Source organism: Manis pentadactyla, chromosome 3 (genome assembly GCF_030020395.1).
Source record: "Manis pentadactyla isolate mManPen7 chromosome 3, mManPen7.hap1, whole genome shotgun sequence".
Taxonomy (NCBI): Eukaryota; Metazoa; Chordata; class Mammalia; order Pholidota; family Manidae; genus Manis; species Manis pentadactyla.
Genome location: NC_080021.1, coordinates 48,387,674 through 48,406,271, shown reverse-complemented (window position 1 = coordinate 48,406,271; position 18,598 = coordinate 48,387,674). Strand labels below are relative to the sequence as shown.

General features: G+C 37.1%; 1 protein-coding gene across 1 annotated transcript in view; it reads left to right on the top strand.

Moving 5' to 3' along the window:
• SLC26A7 (solute carrier family 26 member 7) overlaps positions 1-18,142 on the top strand; it is a 113,052-nt gene extending 94,910 nt beyond the window's left edge. Inside the window, exons 15-18 of the mRNA XM_057497903.1 lie at positions 9,695-9,795; positions 13,780-13,834; positions 13,920-14,023; positions 15,087-18,142. Coding sequence (XP_057353886.1) covers positions 9,695-9,795; positions 13,780-13,834; positions 13,920-14,023; positions 15,087-15,122 — 296 coding nt within the window. The 3' untranslated portion in view covers positions 15,123-18,142. The remainder of the gene's footprint in view (positions 1-9,694; positions 9,796-13,779; positions 13,835-13,919; positions 14,024-15,086) is intronic.
• The last annotated feature ends 456 nt before the right edge of the window (positions 18,143-18,598 follow it).

Sequence of the window (18,598 nt, the reverse complement as noted above, 5' to 3'; positions counted from 1 at the left end):
ACAACTATCCAAACCTGGAAACAATTCATATTTCCAAAAAGAATAGCAGATACATATAAATTATGGCTTACTTATACAATGAGTTTTTTTATTTGGTTTATTTATTATTTGGTATACTTACACAATAATGAAAATTGAGTGAGTCTTATAAACAGAATTGGGCAAAAAAAATCCCAGGACAATGGAAAACATTGTCAAATTCCAATTCCATTTATATAAACTAAAAAACCAGGAAAAACTGACTTATATTAATTTTTGCACTTCTGCAGTCAATAAAAAAGGAATCTTTTAATATTTGTACCTAGAACCATATATAAGATTGTTCATAGTAGTTTTCTTTATAATTCCACCAAATCTGAAAACAACTAAAATATCTCTTAACAATAATAAATAAAGAACATGTGGAATGTTTATATAATATGCTCTAAATAAATATATAACATAGCATAGACCAGAATAAAATAAATATTGTATAAATAAATAACATATGAAAATATAACATAAATATATGCGTTGACCCACCCAAACACGGATCCAGCTCAGACGTCAACTTCTCTGGTCTTTTCTGATTTCTTATGGCAAATTTACTTTGTCCTGCTGATGCCAGGGTTCTTGTTTGTGGAGCCGAAGAATGAGCTTCACAAACAGTCAAGGTAGGAGAACAAGGTACAGGCTTTTATTTAGAGAGAAAGTGAAAGGACAGAGCTCCCGGCTCACGCCAGGAGGGGACAAGAGAGTCCATAGTGGTGCGTTGTCTAGGGGGTTTTATAGGCAGTTCAGGATTTTTCGAGAACATGAAAAAACTTAGGGGTGGGGACTTGTTAAGTGGTCCCTGAATATTAAAAATTAACTTAATTGTAAGGAATTTCCTGCTGTGATTTCTCTCTGGGACACTGGCGCCTTGGTCTGGGAGCATATCAAAAGGCTGCTTGCCCAGCCCCCAAGGTGGGCTGAGGTATTATGTACTTGCTAAAGAATCTTGCCTCTTGAACTTCCTGGGTATTAAAATGCAATCTTATCTTTAAGATGGAATTCTTCCTGCCTTTTACGATGCCGTCTACAGCAGAGTCTGCATGCTAAGTTAGTTGCTCAGTTTGCAAAATCACCTTGTCAGATCTGAAGGAGGAAAAGACAGCACATAGGTTTGGGCCTTTTAGCATGCTAAAGTGAATCTTACACATGGTTACAAATGATTAGCATAATAAAACATGTGCTACTCTACTTTATCTGGGGAATATTAACTGATCTCACTGAAGAATGATTCTAGAGCTCAATGTTTAACAAACATAGAGTTTTAGCAGGGGGTGGTTTCCTTTCATGTAGTTGCATTGCTCTCACAGCAGATATTCCACCCTGCCCCCTCCAGAGGCCCTCACTCTGTTCTGACTACATCTATGGTCCCTGTCTCACTGCCATATGCTTTCAATGAATATTATAATACTAGTATAGTACTTATTTAATGATCATTTCTTGAGTGACTTTTCTGCTAATCTGGAAACTTTCTAAGGGCATTCTCCCCTGTGCATCACTAGACCAAGCCCACTTTGCACAGAACAATAACTGATGGGCACTGTCACCTTCCTGTGTCCTTGGGAAATCTTGGCACCCAGTGACCCTTTTATAGTAGTTAAAATTCATTAGAATATTTCAAAACAGATCAAAAGTCATTCAGAGTATTTCTCCCAGCGGCCAACTCATGCCCCTTCTCTGACGCCCCAGAGTGTCCTGGCTCCCCCGTCTCCCTCTTGCTCAGTGACACCGTCTGGCTCTCACCTCTCTGCACTTTAAATGCTCAGGGTTATGTTTACTGCTCATGTTCCTGACTTTCTCTCTCAATCTGATTACTAAAACTTATAAATCTTGGTTTTATTACCTTTACATTTTCCCTTCTGTGGCTCCGATTCTGTGCCTAATCATGTTCAAAATGAATTAATACAACTTTCATTTTTTTTCTGCTGTGGGACATTCTTGGTTTTATTATGGAAATAGAAAATGTCCAGTTTCCTGTGCTTACCTCAGACAGAACTAATAGATCAAGGCACTTCCTCCATGAGTCAAAGTAGCCTGAGAATTTTCTCAACATGAGGCTGCAAGAAGCTACCACAAACGGTTGACATTGACATGCAAGCTGAGCTACAATTGCCACCCCAGCTTCCTTCTGTTCTGTGACATAATGACAGATTAATCTCGAGTCACCTTTAAAATTTCTCTTATGCTTAAGAAATTGTACAGGTTCCCTTCTGAAGATCAAGTGCCCTCAGTGTGGCATCTAAAATCCTTCCTTAGCTTCTTGAACTGCTTTCCTTTTTACTGCACAATACACCGGTCCTCCATCCAAGTTAGGCAAATCAGTTCATACCCCTTGTGTCTAATTTAATCATCCTTAGCTCTGAGCTTTCTTTGGATTCTCCTGAAGCTTTATTTGGATTCCATCTGCCTGCTCTGCCAATCCATGTCTTACACTTTCTTCAAGATTTAATATAGAAGTAATGTAAACTGAAGGGACACACTTCCTGGCAATCCCTTTGGTAGTAAAAGAAGTCACCCCAACCCACACAGGGGACTGTACAGTTAAGTGCAGCCTAAATTAAGTATCTTCAGCTCTAAAATGGATATCATAGTAATAGAAAACAGAGAGATCACCATATGGTTCACTCAATCACATAATGCCTTATATGGATATAGAGGGTTTTTTTGTGCATTTTTCCTCCTAACTAAATTTTAAGGCACAAATTGCATTTTAAGTTACCATTACATTATCCTCATTGTCCAATGATCACTTTCTTTGTCAAAGAATGAAAAATACAATAAAACATAATATTTGTAAGGTACTTCACAGTTTTCAAAGGACAATCTTCTCAGTAACTCTGACATCGGTTAATAGGTAAAAACTATATTTCATTTTCAAATAGTTTATCGGATGCCCTTCATTTTACTGATGACAAAGTTGAGGACCACAGGGATAACTAACTGCTCAGGATCATGCAGTTGATTAGAGACAGAGGCAGAACTGGAGTCCTTGCTGCCCTCAGGCATGCGTACGGGGAAGGGTGCTCAAAGCTGGGATTCAGGAGTGCTGATCTGAACTCAGTCTGCAGGGAGGCAAGAGAGAGGGTGGGTGGTGTGAATCCACTGTGAATGCCTCTGCTTTGGTTACAAGGTTATGAAAATGGAGAGAGAGGATGGCTCTAAAAGAGATTTCCTAACGTAATGAGCACGGCTGGCACTGTTTGGGTGCTGGAGGAAGTGCGGGCAAAGTAGATGCTTCTCCTGAAGCTGAGAAACTATCAAACCGGGATAACATGGAACCCAGGAGGTAGTGAAAGGGAAGGTAAGTTTCTTCTGGAGGATGGTGCATTTAAGATACTGGTAGGTGAGCCAGGAGACGTCCAGGGGTTTTTGGGAACACCGAATAGATCTGCAAGTAACTGGAGCAAAGGGAGGCACGAGCTGAGTAAGGGAGTGGGAAAGGGGGAAGAGAATAACTCCCAAGCCAAAAATATTTACAGACGGAGGAGATCTGAGGTTGAGCACATGACTGAATGATCAAAATATATGAAACAAGCTATGTGAATTATAAGATAGAAGTCATCATATTTCTCTGAGTGAAAAATTGCTCAGATGTGGAGAAGTCTTTCATTACCACGTTTAGGAGTCTGTGCCCCAAAAGCACTTTAGTCCCATTATGCCAATACCGGAGGCATGCCTGTGGGGGTCTCCCTCAGCACTACGATTTGCCAGGTCCACCTCCACCACCTTCTCACCTGCTAACTTCTAATCATCCTCCAGGTCTCGGTTCACATGCCCCATTCTTCCTTTCATTCCTGCATTAGTTAATTCATGTCTTTGTTCCATCATCAAATATTTCTTGTATTCACTGAACATCTACCAAGTTCTGGGCACCATGACATGTGCTGCACATTCAAGGGCAAAGAAAGCAGGCATGACTTCTGCCATCATGGATCCTGAAGTCTAAGACAAGCTCTACTCTTCACCCACCAAACCAGCCACCTGGCTGTATGGATTTCCTAAAGGAGCTGTAATAAATTGTCACAAACTTGGTGTCTTAAAACAACACAAACTTATTTTATTATCTTACAGTTTTAGAAGACTGAGGCTGAAATGAATCCTATGGAGAAAATCAAGGTTTTGACAGGGTTTTTTTCTTCCTGGATGCTCTAGAGGAGGATCTATTTGCTTCCTTGCCCTTTGCAACTTCTAGAGGCCATCCAAATTTCTTGGCTCATGTCCCCTTTTTCCGTCTTCAAACCAGCAGTATGGCATTTTCAGATTTATCTCTGACCTCCTCTCCCATTCACATCTTCTCTGCCTCTGCCTCTCCTGCTTGCCTTACATGAGGACCCTTGTGATTATATTGGGCAACGCTGGATGATCCAGGATTATCTCCCCATCTCAAGGCCTTTAACATAAATCCACAGAGTTCCTTTTGCCATGTAAAACATTTTATGTTTTATTGGGTATTAAGCAAAGGCCATCTTTGGGGGCCATTATTCTGGCTGTCACACCAGGTCACTCCTATATCTCCTTAGCACTTTGTGCATAATTTTTCCAGCTTTCATAATATTTGAAATTACTAGTCCAACTGACTGGTTTCCCTGCTTAGCTGTGAGTCTATTGAGGGCAGGGGCCATGATCTAAATTATTTACCATTCTACTTGCATTACTTAGGACAGCACTTTGAGCCCTCAATGCACCTGTATTGACTGACTGCTTGACTGCAAGAAAGAAAGAAAGAAAGAATGAATGAATGAGAAGCTCCATAACTTATGAGCATATTTTTCAAAGACAGTGTTGTGGTTTGGCCTAAATATTTCTTATCTGCTTTTCTTGAGAAATGAGAGATGTAAATCTGCTTCTCAGCAGTTAATTGATATCAACAGAAAATTCCTTCTTTTAAAAAATTGAGTGGCTCACAGACTGTCAAGAACCTTTTGAAGTATATGAAAAGCACTCCTAAATTATGCAACTATGAATACTTTTTAATTAAAGGAGTTAATGAATATTCCACAGGAAAGAACTGGCTTCCACAGTCTGGAGTTAATTGCCCACCCACACCTGATGGTTAATTTCTTTCTGAAATGTTGTTTTTTTGTAGATAAAGCCCATCATTTACCACATCCCACATGGGTATAGATTAGTTGTCTCCTTTGCACATGCTCCAAGCTTACCTCATTTTGCTTAAGGCAGGATATTAGCTGCACATTCACTTTTCTCTTTTCTACAATGATGTGATTTTTATTGCACTGGTTGATTTACTTAGAAGCTTAGAACACAAGGTTATAGCCATAAAATCAGTAGAATGGCAGAACTGTGAGGATACTGTGTAAAAGAAAACTTCCTTTATTTTTGGTAAGATTTCAGAAATGTCCATTGTATTTAAATTTTCATTTGTGTGGATTGGTAACTTTATCATTAAAGATGCCATTTGTATTTAGAAAAGACATCCTGAATTGTTTCTCTTAAAATAGCTTACTTAAATTATTATCTAAAAGTACCTGGCACAATTCATTTGTTTTGCTTTATTTTATTTCATTTTGGTTGGGATGGTCTGAAAATATGCACATATTTTGATTAAAAGAACAGAAAGAGGAAACTGGTTGTAGATGTGAAAGACAAAGCAAGTGCACTGTAAGACAATGGGAGGGACATTTTTGTGTCACTATTGATAGAACACACACATTTTCATAGTTAGCAATCTATCACCATTTAAATTATGAAATTTAATTATTTCATAATTTTTAAAAATATGGAGAGTGGCTAGTATGATTACACGTGAAATAAATGTGCTAGGTTAGAAAAGAAACTTGCTTCTTAAATAATTTTCTGCATCTTTTTTATCACTATTTTCTAGTCATTTAGATCTAGTGATCAATCTCTCTAAATAATAAATACATAGGTTGTTTTTTCACTGTATTATTAAATTCAGATTGACAAATAAGTTTCTTATGAGCTAGTAGTGGCTTTCTGAAGCACTGAGCTGATAACAATTTTAAGGTTTTGACTTCCATGGAATGATGATAGAGTTGACCTCAGTGATTGATTAGTCATGTCTGGCTAAGGAATGGTGGTGTTAGAATGCATGCCATATAAGATAGCCATAAATAATAATTTACGTAACTTTCAGGAAAAGCAATACATTGACTTTTTTTACATAAAACAATTGCACATATTTTTTTCAGATTACCATTTCCTTTTACCAAGCCTCTCTTGTAGATAGTACTACCTGCTCTTTTGTAGATAGTACCAATGACAATTACATTTTCTAGTAAATAAAGAATAAGGCTTAAAGATCTCATAAAAATTCATAATTTCCTTAATTTTTAATATTTGGAGGATTAAATATTAATAATATTTTTTCTAGAGAAACTTTTAGACTAAGAATTTTTAATTGTAGCTTCTTTTGAAATATGTACTATACTTATAAAAGATGTCATTTGTTAAGAACAGTGCCCATATAAGGGGGTGGAAAAAAGGGACTGTACAAATTCTGATATCAAATTGTGTCATTGCTATCATTGTAATATCTAATGCTAAAGAAGTCAGTGGTTTGAGACATTTGTTTAATAAAAGCTACTGGATTTAAAAAAATTACTGATTGTATTCTTTATATTTAACAAGAGTACCCACCTTTAAACAGTGATATGTGGGTAAACCTTTAACAAGCAACTCTTGGAGCAGGGGACACGGGGTATGTTAGGGAGAAGCACAGATTTGTAGTACTTGCCAGTTTCCATGGTATAAATACTTCTACTGTGATTGATTCCAAGCTACCAACATGCTGTCTTTAAGAATGGAGTTGAGAGACTGTGTATACAATTGACATATTGAAAAGATGTCAAAAGAGCTGGTATGAACTAGCTCCATCCCAGTACTGCCTATAAAGAAATTACATTAATTTTATTGTCTAAAGCAGATATGTTCAAAAGTATTTGCATAGGAACCATTCCAATATTGGACTCCATGGTACATTGCAAACATGAGTAGTCTTCTAAAACGTTTTATATCTAACTTTGTAAGAAAAGGTCTAATCCTGTATATATGTGTGTGTGTGTGTGTGTGTGTGTGTGTGTGTATTTACATATGTATATTGTGTGAATTATTCAACTTTTCTGAGAAAATATCTGATAATTAATTGTTAGGGAGAGAATTTTATACTCTGAAAATTCAACAAAATGTTTCCGATATGGATAAAATGTACATATGAATCATAGAAAATATGCAAGGAAATACACATCACAGATTAAATAATGAGCCAAATGTCTTATTGATCTAGTAATTCTGTTTCTGTAACTCTAAACAAAGTGGAGCAGAAGTATCTATGAAACAATTATTGTAGTGCCAACCTCTGTGTGTGTGTGTGTGTGTGTGTGTGTCTATAGGACTAAGAGGTAAAAGGAATAAATACCAATTGGCACTTCAGTGTTTATCTCTGCTTTGGATATTTTGTTTCTCTTTCCTGTGATCTTAATCCCTTATCTCTGATAGTGAGCAGGGTACATAATATCTGAGAATATAATAAGAGCCCTTACATTAGTACAGGTGGATCCTATGTTTAATTAGGCAAATAGTGAATGATAATGATTACTACTGAGTGGTCAGTGAATGAGCTAAGTTGTGGTTACTTTCAATTTTGCTTGAATTTCTAATTTACCATTTTAGGCCAATAGAAGTGAAGCCTGAATCTAGACTCAGCGATTAGTTCTCCTTCCCAGGGGAGAAACAGGGAAATAGAAGGCACTATTGGAGTGCCTGGCACATGTAGGTCCTTCATAAATATTGGTTGAATGGGAACAGAAGAAGTTTGAGATCTCAGACTATCATTCCTGTTCAACTATAGCTGTCCATACAGTTGGAATGCTTATCATATCATAACATCATTTCTACTGTTTGGAATCATATACATCCTTCAAAGCTACTTTTGCATGAAGTCTAATCAATTCCAGAGACTTCGCCTTGTTATAAATTCCCATTCTTTTTCAATCATGCATCATTTGTATAACTAATTGTGTTTTTGGCACTCAAAGATAAGCTCAGAGAAGAAAGGAAGGCTATCTTATTCACATTTGTATAACTCACTCCAATGTTCACACATTGTAGTTATAACTGCATTTGAACTGCTGCGTTCAAAAAATTTCCTGGAGGTTACACATGCTCTATGTTAGTATTTCAATTAATAAATATGAATTTAGATCCAAAGGTGAAATTTGGAAACAAATCTTATACCTGAATAGCATTTTTCACCTATATTAAAAATTACCCTGGAAGATGACTGGTTAGCCAGAGACGGGTAAGATTCCTCAAGGGAGGAACAACCTAAGACAGGCACAGTCACAGGGGGGCCATCAGGTGAGAAATTGGGGATCAACAGAGGTGAGGCTTAGAACCTCACCCCCCCTGTTTTGAGAGAAATCTTCTGCATCCGTGGATGTTTTGTTGCCCTTGTCTAGCTTGGATTAATACTTAGTCTACAGGCACACACCTGATCATCTACATTAGCCCTCTTACGGCACTTAACTATGTCTTCTACCTTTATCTTGCATCTACCTACCACTTCAGCATTTTATTAAAATAATAATAATAATAAGGGAGAAATGTGGGATTCACATATAAATCAAGTATAAAATAAAACGAATAATCATAAAAAAAATACTTTGTAACATTTCTCTTTTCCCTAACAGTTACTACTATATATAAATGTTAAATGTTGTTGTATATTTTCTGCTGACTTTTTTTTACATCTAAGCAGCAGTTTTTAAAAACACACAATTTCTCTCATAATTCCCTCCAATGTTAATTAAGAGACAAGCATTTCTCCACTTTTCTGTAGCCACTATACTGGAAAACTGTGGGCACTTTAAGTGGCAGAACTATGCTAATTAAGAAATATTTTTTTCAGAGAATTTCATAATAATGAATTGGTGTTTATTTGGTAGAATTTGCTGCTAATGATAGGGGAATCTTACCCTACATGCTCTGCTCTGAGAACTGTATCACTCCTTAGAGGGAACTTGGGAGTGGCCTGTTACATGTTCTTTAGAAATATGTCATTTCACACAAAGAAACTGTGGCCCTGAGGACATTAGTAAACAAGAAGTCATGATTTACTAACTAAAAGTTTTCCCCATCAGCTGCATTCAGAGCTCACTTACCATGAACCAAATAAAGCTTAATTCTGGGGACCTCTCACATAGCTCCCTTCCAAGGCTTAGTGACAAGCCCCAGCAATGAATATTTTCCTCAAAGTGCGTCTCCAAAATTGTATAAGCTTTACATACCACGAACAGGACTTCACCTGTGAGCATCCCTGTGAAGGAAACTGTGATAATATGGAAAGAGCATGTTCAGAATGCCTAGAGGCTTTGATTCTAGTCTGTATTTGGCACTAACTTGGCCAGGTATTTCAAGATCGTTTAAGCTTCCTGAACTCCAGTTTGTCTAATTGAAATAATATTGATAATTAATGTATCCCATCTTCCTCTCTGAGTTATGTAATAATTGCCTGAAATATCACTCAAATTATTAAAAATCAAGAGTTTGGAAATAATTACCTGAAAGATACAAAAATTAAAATATGTTTGGAATTAGTCTTGTTAAAACATTGGGCCACTGTTATCGTCAGCAGCAGAAATATCCAAGAATTTCTCCTTAACTCGAGTCTCTGTTCCTCCTACAGAGGAAGCTTCACAGCCATGCCCACCTGAGAAGTGTTCTTTAATCCTGGATTGCAGCGGATTGACCTTTTTCGACTATTGTGGAGTCTCCATGCTTGTTGAGGTATTTACCTGGCTTCCGTGCGAACGATTCCTTCCTTTCTCTTCAGCATCAGGCGATTTCTCCGGCTCCTCTCTCACCAGCTCCAGGGCTGTGACCCTGTTGGTTTCGACACTCATCTCACCCATTCTCCCCAAAGGACTTAGAACTTCATGTCTCCCACAAATGTAGATTTGTCTTTAGGAGAGTCCGTCAAGCTTCTAGGTGTGTGTTTGTGTGGGAACAAGAAGGGGGTTCACATGGGACAGTCAGGAGAGAGCTTAGACTTGAGAGGCTGTGGGCACAGTGCACGCTGGGCAGTCGGCTTACAGGCTTCCAAGAGGAGAGAAGCCCCCTCTGCGCACAAGAGGCCTTGGCAGTGCCAGGACGCTCGCTCTCACACCTCGGCCGGGCGCAGGTCGGCCGGATGCCCCTCCTGGTCCCTCTGACCGTGCGCAGTGCGGGGGCTTCACTCCGTTCTCTCGGTGATGGTGCTCACGGCTCTGCCCCATGATCTCCATGGGGCTCCGTGCTCCTGGCGAGCAAACAAATAAAGGGGTTTGTTTATTTGAAACTGACATAGCTCACAAGCTCTCACATTTCCTCTGATGGAACCACACGTATTCTCAAGGAAAATTCAATTCAAGGAAAACTCAGAAATTTCCGGAGCTCTCAGCCCCTCCTTATATGAGTAAGTACTGTCAACAGGGAATTTACCCCCTTTCTTATTTTCACTTGTTCTTTTCCTCGATACCCTGAATTTCTTGGGGGAAGGTCCTGAGGATGGGGCAACATCTGTTCCTCAGTTGCCTTCAGTCTTCCACCAGCTTCTGCTGCCGGGGGCTTGGCTTTGGGGGTTCGCTCCCCAGGGGTTCTCTTAGCCCCACCTCATACAGTCTCCCTCTCCATGCGTGTGGCTTTGTATTTAGCTGAAAACTTAATCAAAACCCTATGAAAATGTCCGGAGCTCTTTCTCTCCTTATCTCCCTCCTAATTACCCTCTCCCGCAGAATTCGCCCGTCTCATCCTTCCTGAGCTCCAGTTCCGTCTCCTTGGCTCAGGGAAGCTGCTGCTCCCCGCGTCCCCGCTGCGCCGTAGAGCCGAGGGAGCGGTGAGCTCGCCTCCGTGTTTCTCTCTCTTGGGGAGCTCAGCCCTGTGCTGCCTGTCCCCACCGTCTGCACACAGTTGTTTGTATATTTTTGTCTACTTATAGGATGTGATAGTCTTGCGTGGGTTTCTCCACGTGGCAAGAAGTTCAAACCAGACATTGAGTTAAGATCAGTAGTTTTTAATAAGAGGTCCCACATTATGGGTTTGGATTGTTTTCTTTTGGTGTTGCAAACTGTATCTCTATCCACTTATATTTTAAATTTAAAATGTCCAAACTTTCAAACTCAAAGATCAACATTAATATCACTTTCCTATGAAGATAAGGGTGGGACTATGTGGAGGGTAAGGTGCTTGGTGACCACAGCTGAGCTGAGGCCTCAGCCCTGCCGCATGAGCTGAGAGGTGGTGGGGACATCAATTAATCTGTCTGGATCTCAGTTTACTCATCTTGTAAAATTGAGGGGGTGATTTTGTTTCAGGATTAGCAGATATTCAGAAAACAAATGTTATGCAAAACAATTGAATTTTAAATACCTTAGGCCTTAAATCTAGCAACTATTTTTGATGTCACCCTTTTCCCCATATAATATGCTCTTATTTTCTTGTTCACTATAAACACTTTGCAAAATCTGGCAAAGAGTCCAACCTGAACACTCATATTTTCTTGCAGCTATATCTGGACCATAGACAGATAGGCTTCTTGTGTTCACTGTTTTTATTTACTCTGTGCTGCCAAAGTCTAGAAGAGGGCTCTTAAACTTGTGTGTGTAAAGACCATCTCGGGTGCTGATTTGAAGTGCAATAATCTGTGTCTGGGTTCTGGTCCAGAAACCTTTATTTTCAACCATCATTGGAGATTCTGAGGCAGGTGGTCCAGGATCATATTCTGAAAACACTGGATTACAATTGTCCTTTTACTGGGGAAGCCCAATACATCCATTTTTTTGTTTAATTTTATTTTAAATGTGTTCTGAATATGCTGTAAAATTTGTTAACTAATCTCTCTAGATATTGCAGATCAAGATTTAGAGTTAGTAAAGAGGAGGTAATGGTAATCTATTCCCAATGACTTTGGATCTAAGGTTGAAAATTCAGAAGAATCCAAATAATCCAGGTACTGGGCATGTTGAGAAATAGCTATTTTTCATTCATCCCAGTGGTTATAAAGTACTATACAATGGAATGGTAGAATAAATCAATGGAATGGTAGAATAAATCAGCAATGCATTTTATTTTTAAATTGGCAGTAAGTGACACTTGCCCTTGGCCTGGTGTTTTTCATTTGTAAATATAAAACCAGCATTTTGTATCAGTTTGCCCTTTTTAACTTCCTTATTATTATTTGGTTTATTTTCATCATGGTTATAGTAAATTATGATGTATGTTAAGAACATAGGCTTAAAGATAACAAACTCTGAGTCCAAATATTAGCCCTGTAACTACTTATGATCTAAACTTCAGTAATCTGCTTTTCTGTGAACTGAAAGCAGAAAATCCCATTTCATCCTGTGAAACTCAGACATGACATACTGCATATAAAGTACACGACCGTTTTTAGAAGTTTGTAAGTACTCAATAATGCTAGCTTTTGGTATTTGTTCACAGTTTGAAAGAGTCATTTCTTAAAGTGCAAAAAGTACCATTTTTGCTAATTCTATTTCTTAGCTCCAGTCACTGGAAGAGGGTCCGGAGTGAAGAGCCACAGAGTGTCTTCAGATCAGCATGTCTTTTTGTTTCCTAACAACATTCCTTGGATTGTTTTCTTAGTCACTGTAGCATAATGAACATTCTTCTAGGAGTTATAGGTTGAGGGGAATGGACTGCATTCTATTTATTCTTCTACTTAGGACACTGGAGAGGTCAGTGAACTGGTGATTGTTTATCAGATCAACAAACCACCTGTAGCAACATGTTTGTGCTTCAGTGAGCTTAAGAAAAAGTCAAACACTGACAGGTCACCTTGAATAAATCATTTTAAATTATAAAAACAGGAGCCATTTATTAAAAGGCAAAGTCTCTGTTCATGTATATTTGTTTGCTTGTTTATTCACTCAGTGTGAATATTATTCACATCTATTATTCTACGATTCTCTTAACACAAAAACTGCTGGAAGATTTTTAGATATATCATGCATACTCTTAGAATGTGTTATAAATGCAGCTTTCTACATTTTATATGTAAGATACAGCACTAATCTATAACCAAATCCATCCTACTGTTAGTAAAACTTCTAGATTTAGTTTCACTAAGTTTTCTGGGCTGACTTTGGTCTGGGTGAATTTAAGATCATGGCCTTCAATAAATTGTTCCTACATGAGCTCTTCTAGGACTTAACCAAGGCAAGACCCTAAAGTACACCAAGCAAATTAGTTAGGATCTCTCATTTTGGTGGACCTTTGAAAATGGAAGTTGGGCAATCCAACTGGGCTTTAATTACGGTGAGGTTCTCAATTTACCACCATGGATGGGATTTTAGAGCCCAGGAATGTACCAGTTGCGAAATATTCAAGTAAGCAAGAAGTCGGTAGTTTTCATCATTTTTACAAATGGGTCCTTGACTTCCAATAAAAGAAGGTTGAGAAAAATTTTATATCATTCTTATAGGGAAAGAAACAAGGTGCTTTAATTTTAATTAAATAAAATGAAAAACGTAAGCAGTCAAACTTAGTTGCAGTAAAGGTAAGTACCTTAGTACTCCATTAAGTCTCCATTAACCTTAGTGTGTGGACAGTCTCTTCCAGCGCTTGCCAGCGTCTGCCTGACTGTGTAACAATGCCTCCCTCTGGTGGTCTGACATCATAAACATTAGCTTTCTTTTTCTTTAACTAGAAATTCTCCTGATCCTTCCTGCCTGCTATCCTGACCTAATTGTGGGTGTACTATTTAAATTCTTCCAGGTTTACATGGACTGCAAGAGCAGGAGTGTGGATATATCATTAGCCCATTGCACAGGTAAGGGAGTGTCCTTAGCAAATATCAAACACTATCCTTCTGCAGCTGGTCCATGTAGCCTTACATCACTTGTGCTTTCTTGTAGCTTCATTGATAAAAGCAATGAAGTATTGTGGAAACCCTGACTTGGAGAAACCCATTTTTTTTGAATCTGTATCTGCTGCAATAAGTAACATCTATCGAAATAAGGTGAGCTGAGCAATTGACATGCAGGAGTTACAAGAAAAATTAGAATGTAGGATCAAGGACTTTGCATTTTTTGTATTAGCCTATAACCCCACTAGCAGTTAAAATCTGTTAAACTTTCCCCTTTCCTCAGAGCCCTCTGCTCCAGTAAAGGAGTGTTTCCATTCCTATTTGCATCAGGTATGAACATTGTTTAATAATTTGGGGCTTTCAACAATATCAGTGCTTGAGGTTGTGGTGATTGCCTACTAAGTGCAAACTGCTTCCTCCTAAGATAAAAGCTCTTTCAAGAAGAATTTGAATTTGAATTTGGAAATTCTGGAAGTTTGAATCCACCTCTGTCAAATACAAAAACTCTAAATATAGTCTTACAGCTTTTTTTCTGCTCTGAAACCCTTTCCTCTAAGCTCATATTGCTATCTTTGGAAATATTATTTGCAGAACCCAGCACTCACATGATCTGAAGTGTCAAAGTTATCTTCCAAATATTGGGCTTTATGGTTAGTTTTAGAACTGTTCCTAGAGCTTTGATTTCCTGCAATTTTTCTTTGTCTCTGAATTGTTCTGCCTTTCCTCATCCATCCCTAGAAAAGCATTTGGTGCCTCCCAGAGTCATCTCTCTTACATTCAGTCAGAACAGTATGTGTATATGTATTTATAAAATAATTATAATAGCATTATTATTATTATTATTATTATTGTTATATACCTAACATTTATTGAGTGTTCATTATGTTCCAGAAATATTGAGAGCTTTACTGAATGTTAATTCACTGAACTGCTTCAAGCTTATTAAGGAGATATTACTATTTAAAGTATTTTTAGAAACAAGGAAACTGAGGCCAAGAGAAGTTACACAATTTATAACTGGCAGAGCTGGCTTCAGAGTCAGCAGTCTGACTTGGGTCTTGGAGCTTTGAGCTGCTGTCCTCTGGTGCTTCATAGAATATTCATTTTCTTCACTTGGCTGGACAGCTTGCTTTCAGTTACTACTGTTTTTTGACTCTGTTACCTATTGAAGAGTCGAGGTAGCAGCATGCATTTATTGCTTCCTCTTCTATTTCAGAATTTGAGGAAACTCAGTGACCATACTGAAGTTTGAGATCCTTTTGCTGCAGCACAGCTCTTGGTTTTAGCAACTGTCCTGAAGATCTCTGGCCATACTCCAGCCTCGTGCTGAGCCTTTTTCATTTAGATCCTACAGATGACCTCTACTACAAGTATGATGTGACTTAGTAACTACATAACCACTGATCAAGATTCACCAACAGTTTTTTCTAATCTTTGTTAGTAAGCAGATCCACTTAGTCCACTTAGTAGGTTATTGTGTAGATATTGTATAAAAATTGTTATGCATTTAGTTTTAGTGTGTGAAAGGTAAACATGAATTTATTCCCTTTACCACAATATATTTTGTTGTTTTTTTTCTGTTTTGTTGTCAGGTAACTTGTAAAACAGAAAAACACTTTGTCCTAAGAGATTTAGATCATTTGCAAGCCATTTGTATCAACCCAGTATGATCTGTATGTAATGCATAAAAACAACTTAGCAAATGTGCCATTTTCCCTAGAAAAAATAATGCAGGCCCTTGAACATCAATAGATTAGATGTTACTTTATACAATATGATATGAAATTCACAGAAAATAAGTCAAAACAGAAACAAGTGACAAAAACCATTGTTCTCCATACAATGAGAAGTCTTCAAGAATGTTTTCAAGATAAGTGGTGTCCCAGTGAAGCCAAGTTCTTGATTTAAATCTGTTTTGCTGTGAATATTGGGGATGCTTAAGATCTTCAGAACTGATAGCCCTAATTTCCATATTCCTACCCCATACAGTCTCTTTTGTCAGCCTAAGTTTTGTCGGAGCCAGAGAATGTAGAAATTGTACATTTTATATTTTTTCACAAATGTGATATTTAGATAAGAAAATGCCACTAGTAGAATAGTTTTGTGCTATTCTAATGTAAGATTAACTGTAGTAGTTTGGGACTTGCCTATTTCCTAGAGACTGTCAGTATAATATAATACACTATCTCCATATATCCATATAGATAGATAGATTGCCACAGTTCTTTCCTTTTTCTTCTGTTAGAGGAGAGCTTGGGTATGTGGTTATCTATAAACCCACCAAACCAGCAGGATAAATGACAGACACCATAGGCTAGGGTGTTCTTTATAAGTTATTACTTTCATGTTTGCACATATATTTTCAATCACATACAATTAGACAGTTTCATATTTTTATCTAGACATTTGCTTTACCTATGAAGAAACCTCACTTTCAATGATAGGTATAGACACATAGTTATGCTTCAGTCTTATGGCATTCTAACAGTTCTTGAAATGACCAATGGAACAAAAATCCAGGTACTCTAAAGTGAATTTGAGAAGTAGGCTGAAAACAAAATCATAAGCCTGGTCATTTAGTATTTTTGTGGGTATCTGTATGAAAAATTCCCAGTGCTGGCCAGGTGATTAAATGGTCCCTAGTAAATATGTGGTAAAAGGGTTCAAACGGTCCTTAATTTTAACATTAAGTTCTAGGAAAGACAATATAATGAAATGAAAGGGGCATAATTTTGAGTAGTTTTGAATTTTCATAATTTATCCAGCCATTTCAATTTTGATCGACATGAACTAAAAAGAATAGTCTCTGTCCCAAAGGAAGCCTCAATAATCCCTTCATCACTAATTTTGGTTGAAATGAGAGACCAACTTTCTTTCCCATCAAATACTGTTTTAAGAAAAGGAGGAGGTAATAGCTGAACGTAAAATTTCCTTAGAGAAAAGAATTTCACTCTGCTTTGCCCAATTCAATTATTCTAATGGTGGATGGTAGTAACGTTCGCCATTCTGATCCATCTGACATTAGCTCATAAACATGAGACAAGGAAAATTAAGAAAACATATTTTGCTGTGCATAAACTGGTATTTTGATATGCAGTTGTGGTCTATAATTAAATTCATGCAGGCATTATAAATGGATGCCCTTAAAATCATTATAATTAATCAATGGATGGTTTGTTCTATTTTGTTAAAGCTGACACAGTATTGTCTAAGCAGGTGTATTTGAATGCATTTCAGTGTTAATAGCAGAAGTTGATTGGATAACACTTTAAAGCCAATAACTTTGGTGTCAAATGTTGATGTTATTTTCACAGTAAAGGCAGACCAAACCATACACAACCATGTAAAGCTCTTTCTTCTAAGGCTTCTCCTGTAAACCAAGGTTGCAATGACTGGATCTGGAGGAACTCCCTGCAATTGATTTCTGAGAGTATAATAGTTAAATATCAATTTTAGATACACAAGATTTGAAAACATAAATATTTATGTCAAAGCAGGCATTAACACAAGAACTATAATGTGGTCCTGATGCTAGAAGGTTTCTAGTCACATTAAAATATTTTTATGAGATCACCTTATTTTTATATATGACAAATTACTTCCATATTACTTACTATGTAAAATAAAATTGGAAAAAATTAAAACTGACCTATAAGAGTGTTAAGGTCCTAATAGAGTGACATATATAAATTAAGCATAAAATATGTAACCAGGAAAAGACTGTTAATATTACATTTATGCAAATTAAATGCCCTTATATTTTACCATTTATCTTTCATTTTAAAGGTTATTTGCCCCCGATTATATGATTCAAGTGTTATAAGGTCTAGCTTGAACTACTTTGCAGTAATTTATTTGACAGCTCTCTATTCCATAAATGCATAATGTAATGAGGAAAGAGATCATTCTTTTTTTAATGAAAACATTAATGTGTTAATACCCTGTATGGATAATGTTTGACATTTCATGGTTACCAAAATATATTAGTATATTGTTGAATGCACTTCAGCCTTAGGAATGCACATTCTGAATTCTGTGGGATGATGATCTAATTCAATGTAGAATATGCTTTTTGGCAATGAGTTTGTTGCTTGACTTCAAATAGGTAGTTAAGTGGTGCTTTCACAGCCCAACTCATGTAGTCTAATAAGCTGCACTTATTTTTTTTATATTTTTCAATGCATTTAATTATTGTTTTTTATAATTCTTTGTACTAACTCAGCATGTACCAACCAATTTACATGGAAATAAATTGAAATATGATAGCTATTATGCTTAAATGGATTTGTGTCCATTATTTCAAAGTATTTACTCTTCTGTAAAGCAAAGAATATATATTGCTTTCTTAGAGTGACCACAAAGTATTGTATGTTGAAAATTTCTGGAATTATCCATTATTCTTGGTAATTTGTTCTTACAAAATTTCAACCTAAGATTGTGAGGTATTGTATCTTAATTTATAGACTACTTATTAGGGTGCTTTTTGCTGCAAGACTGCATTTACACAATCCTCTTTCACCAGGTTTACATTCTTTTTATCCTAGTTTTAATTAACGTGTCCATTTTCATTTTTTGTTTGAGTTCTTAGTTTATATGCTGTTTGTCTTCCCTGAGTTTCTAGGCCAAGTTTGATTTTCTTCAGCATTTTAAAGGTTACTGCTTCAAGGAAAAGCAAATATGGCATATGCATCTAAGTTTGGAGACACAGCGGTGAATAAAACAGAAAGA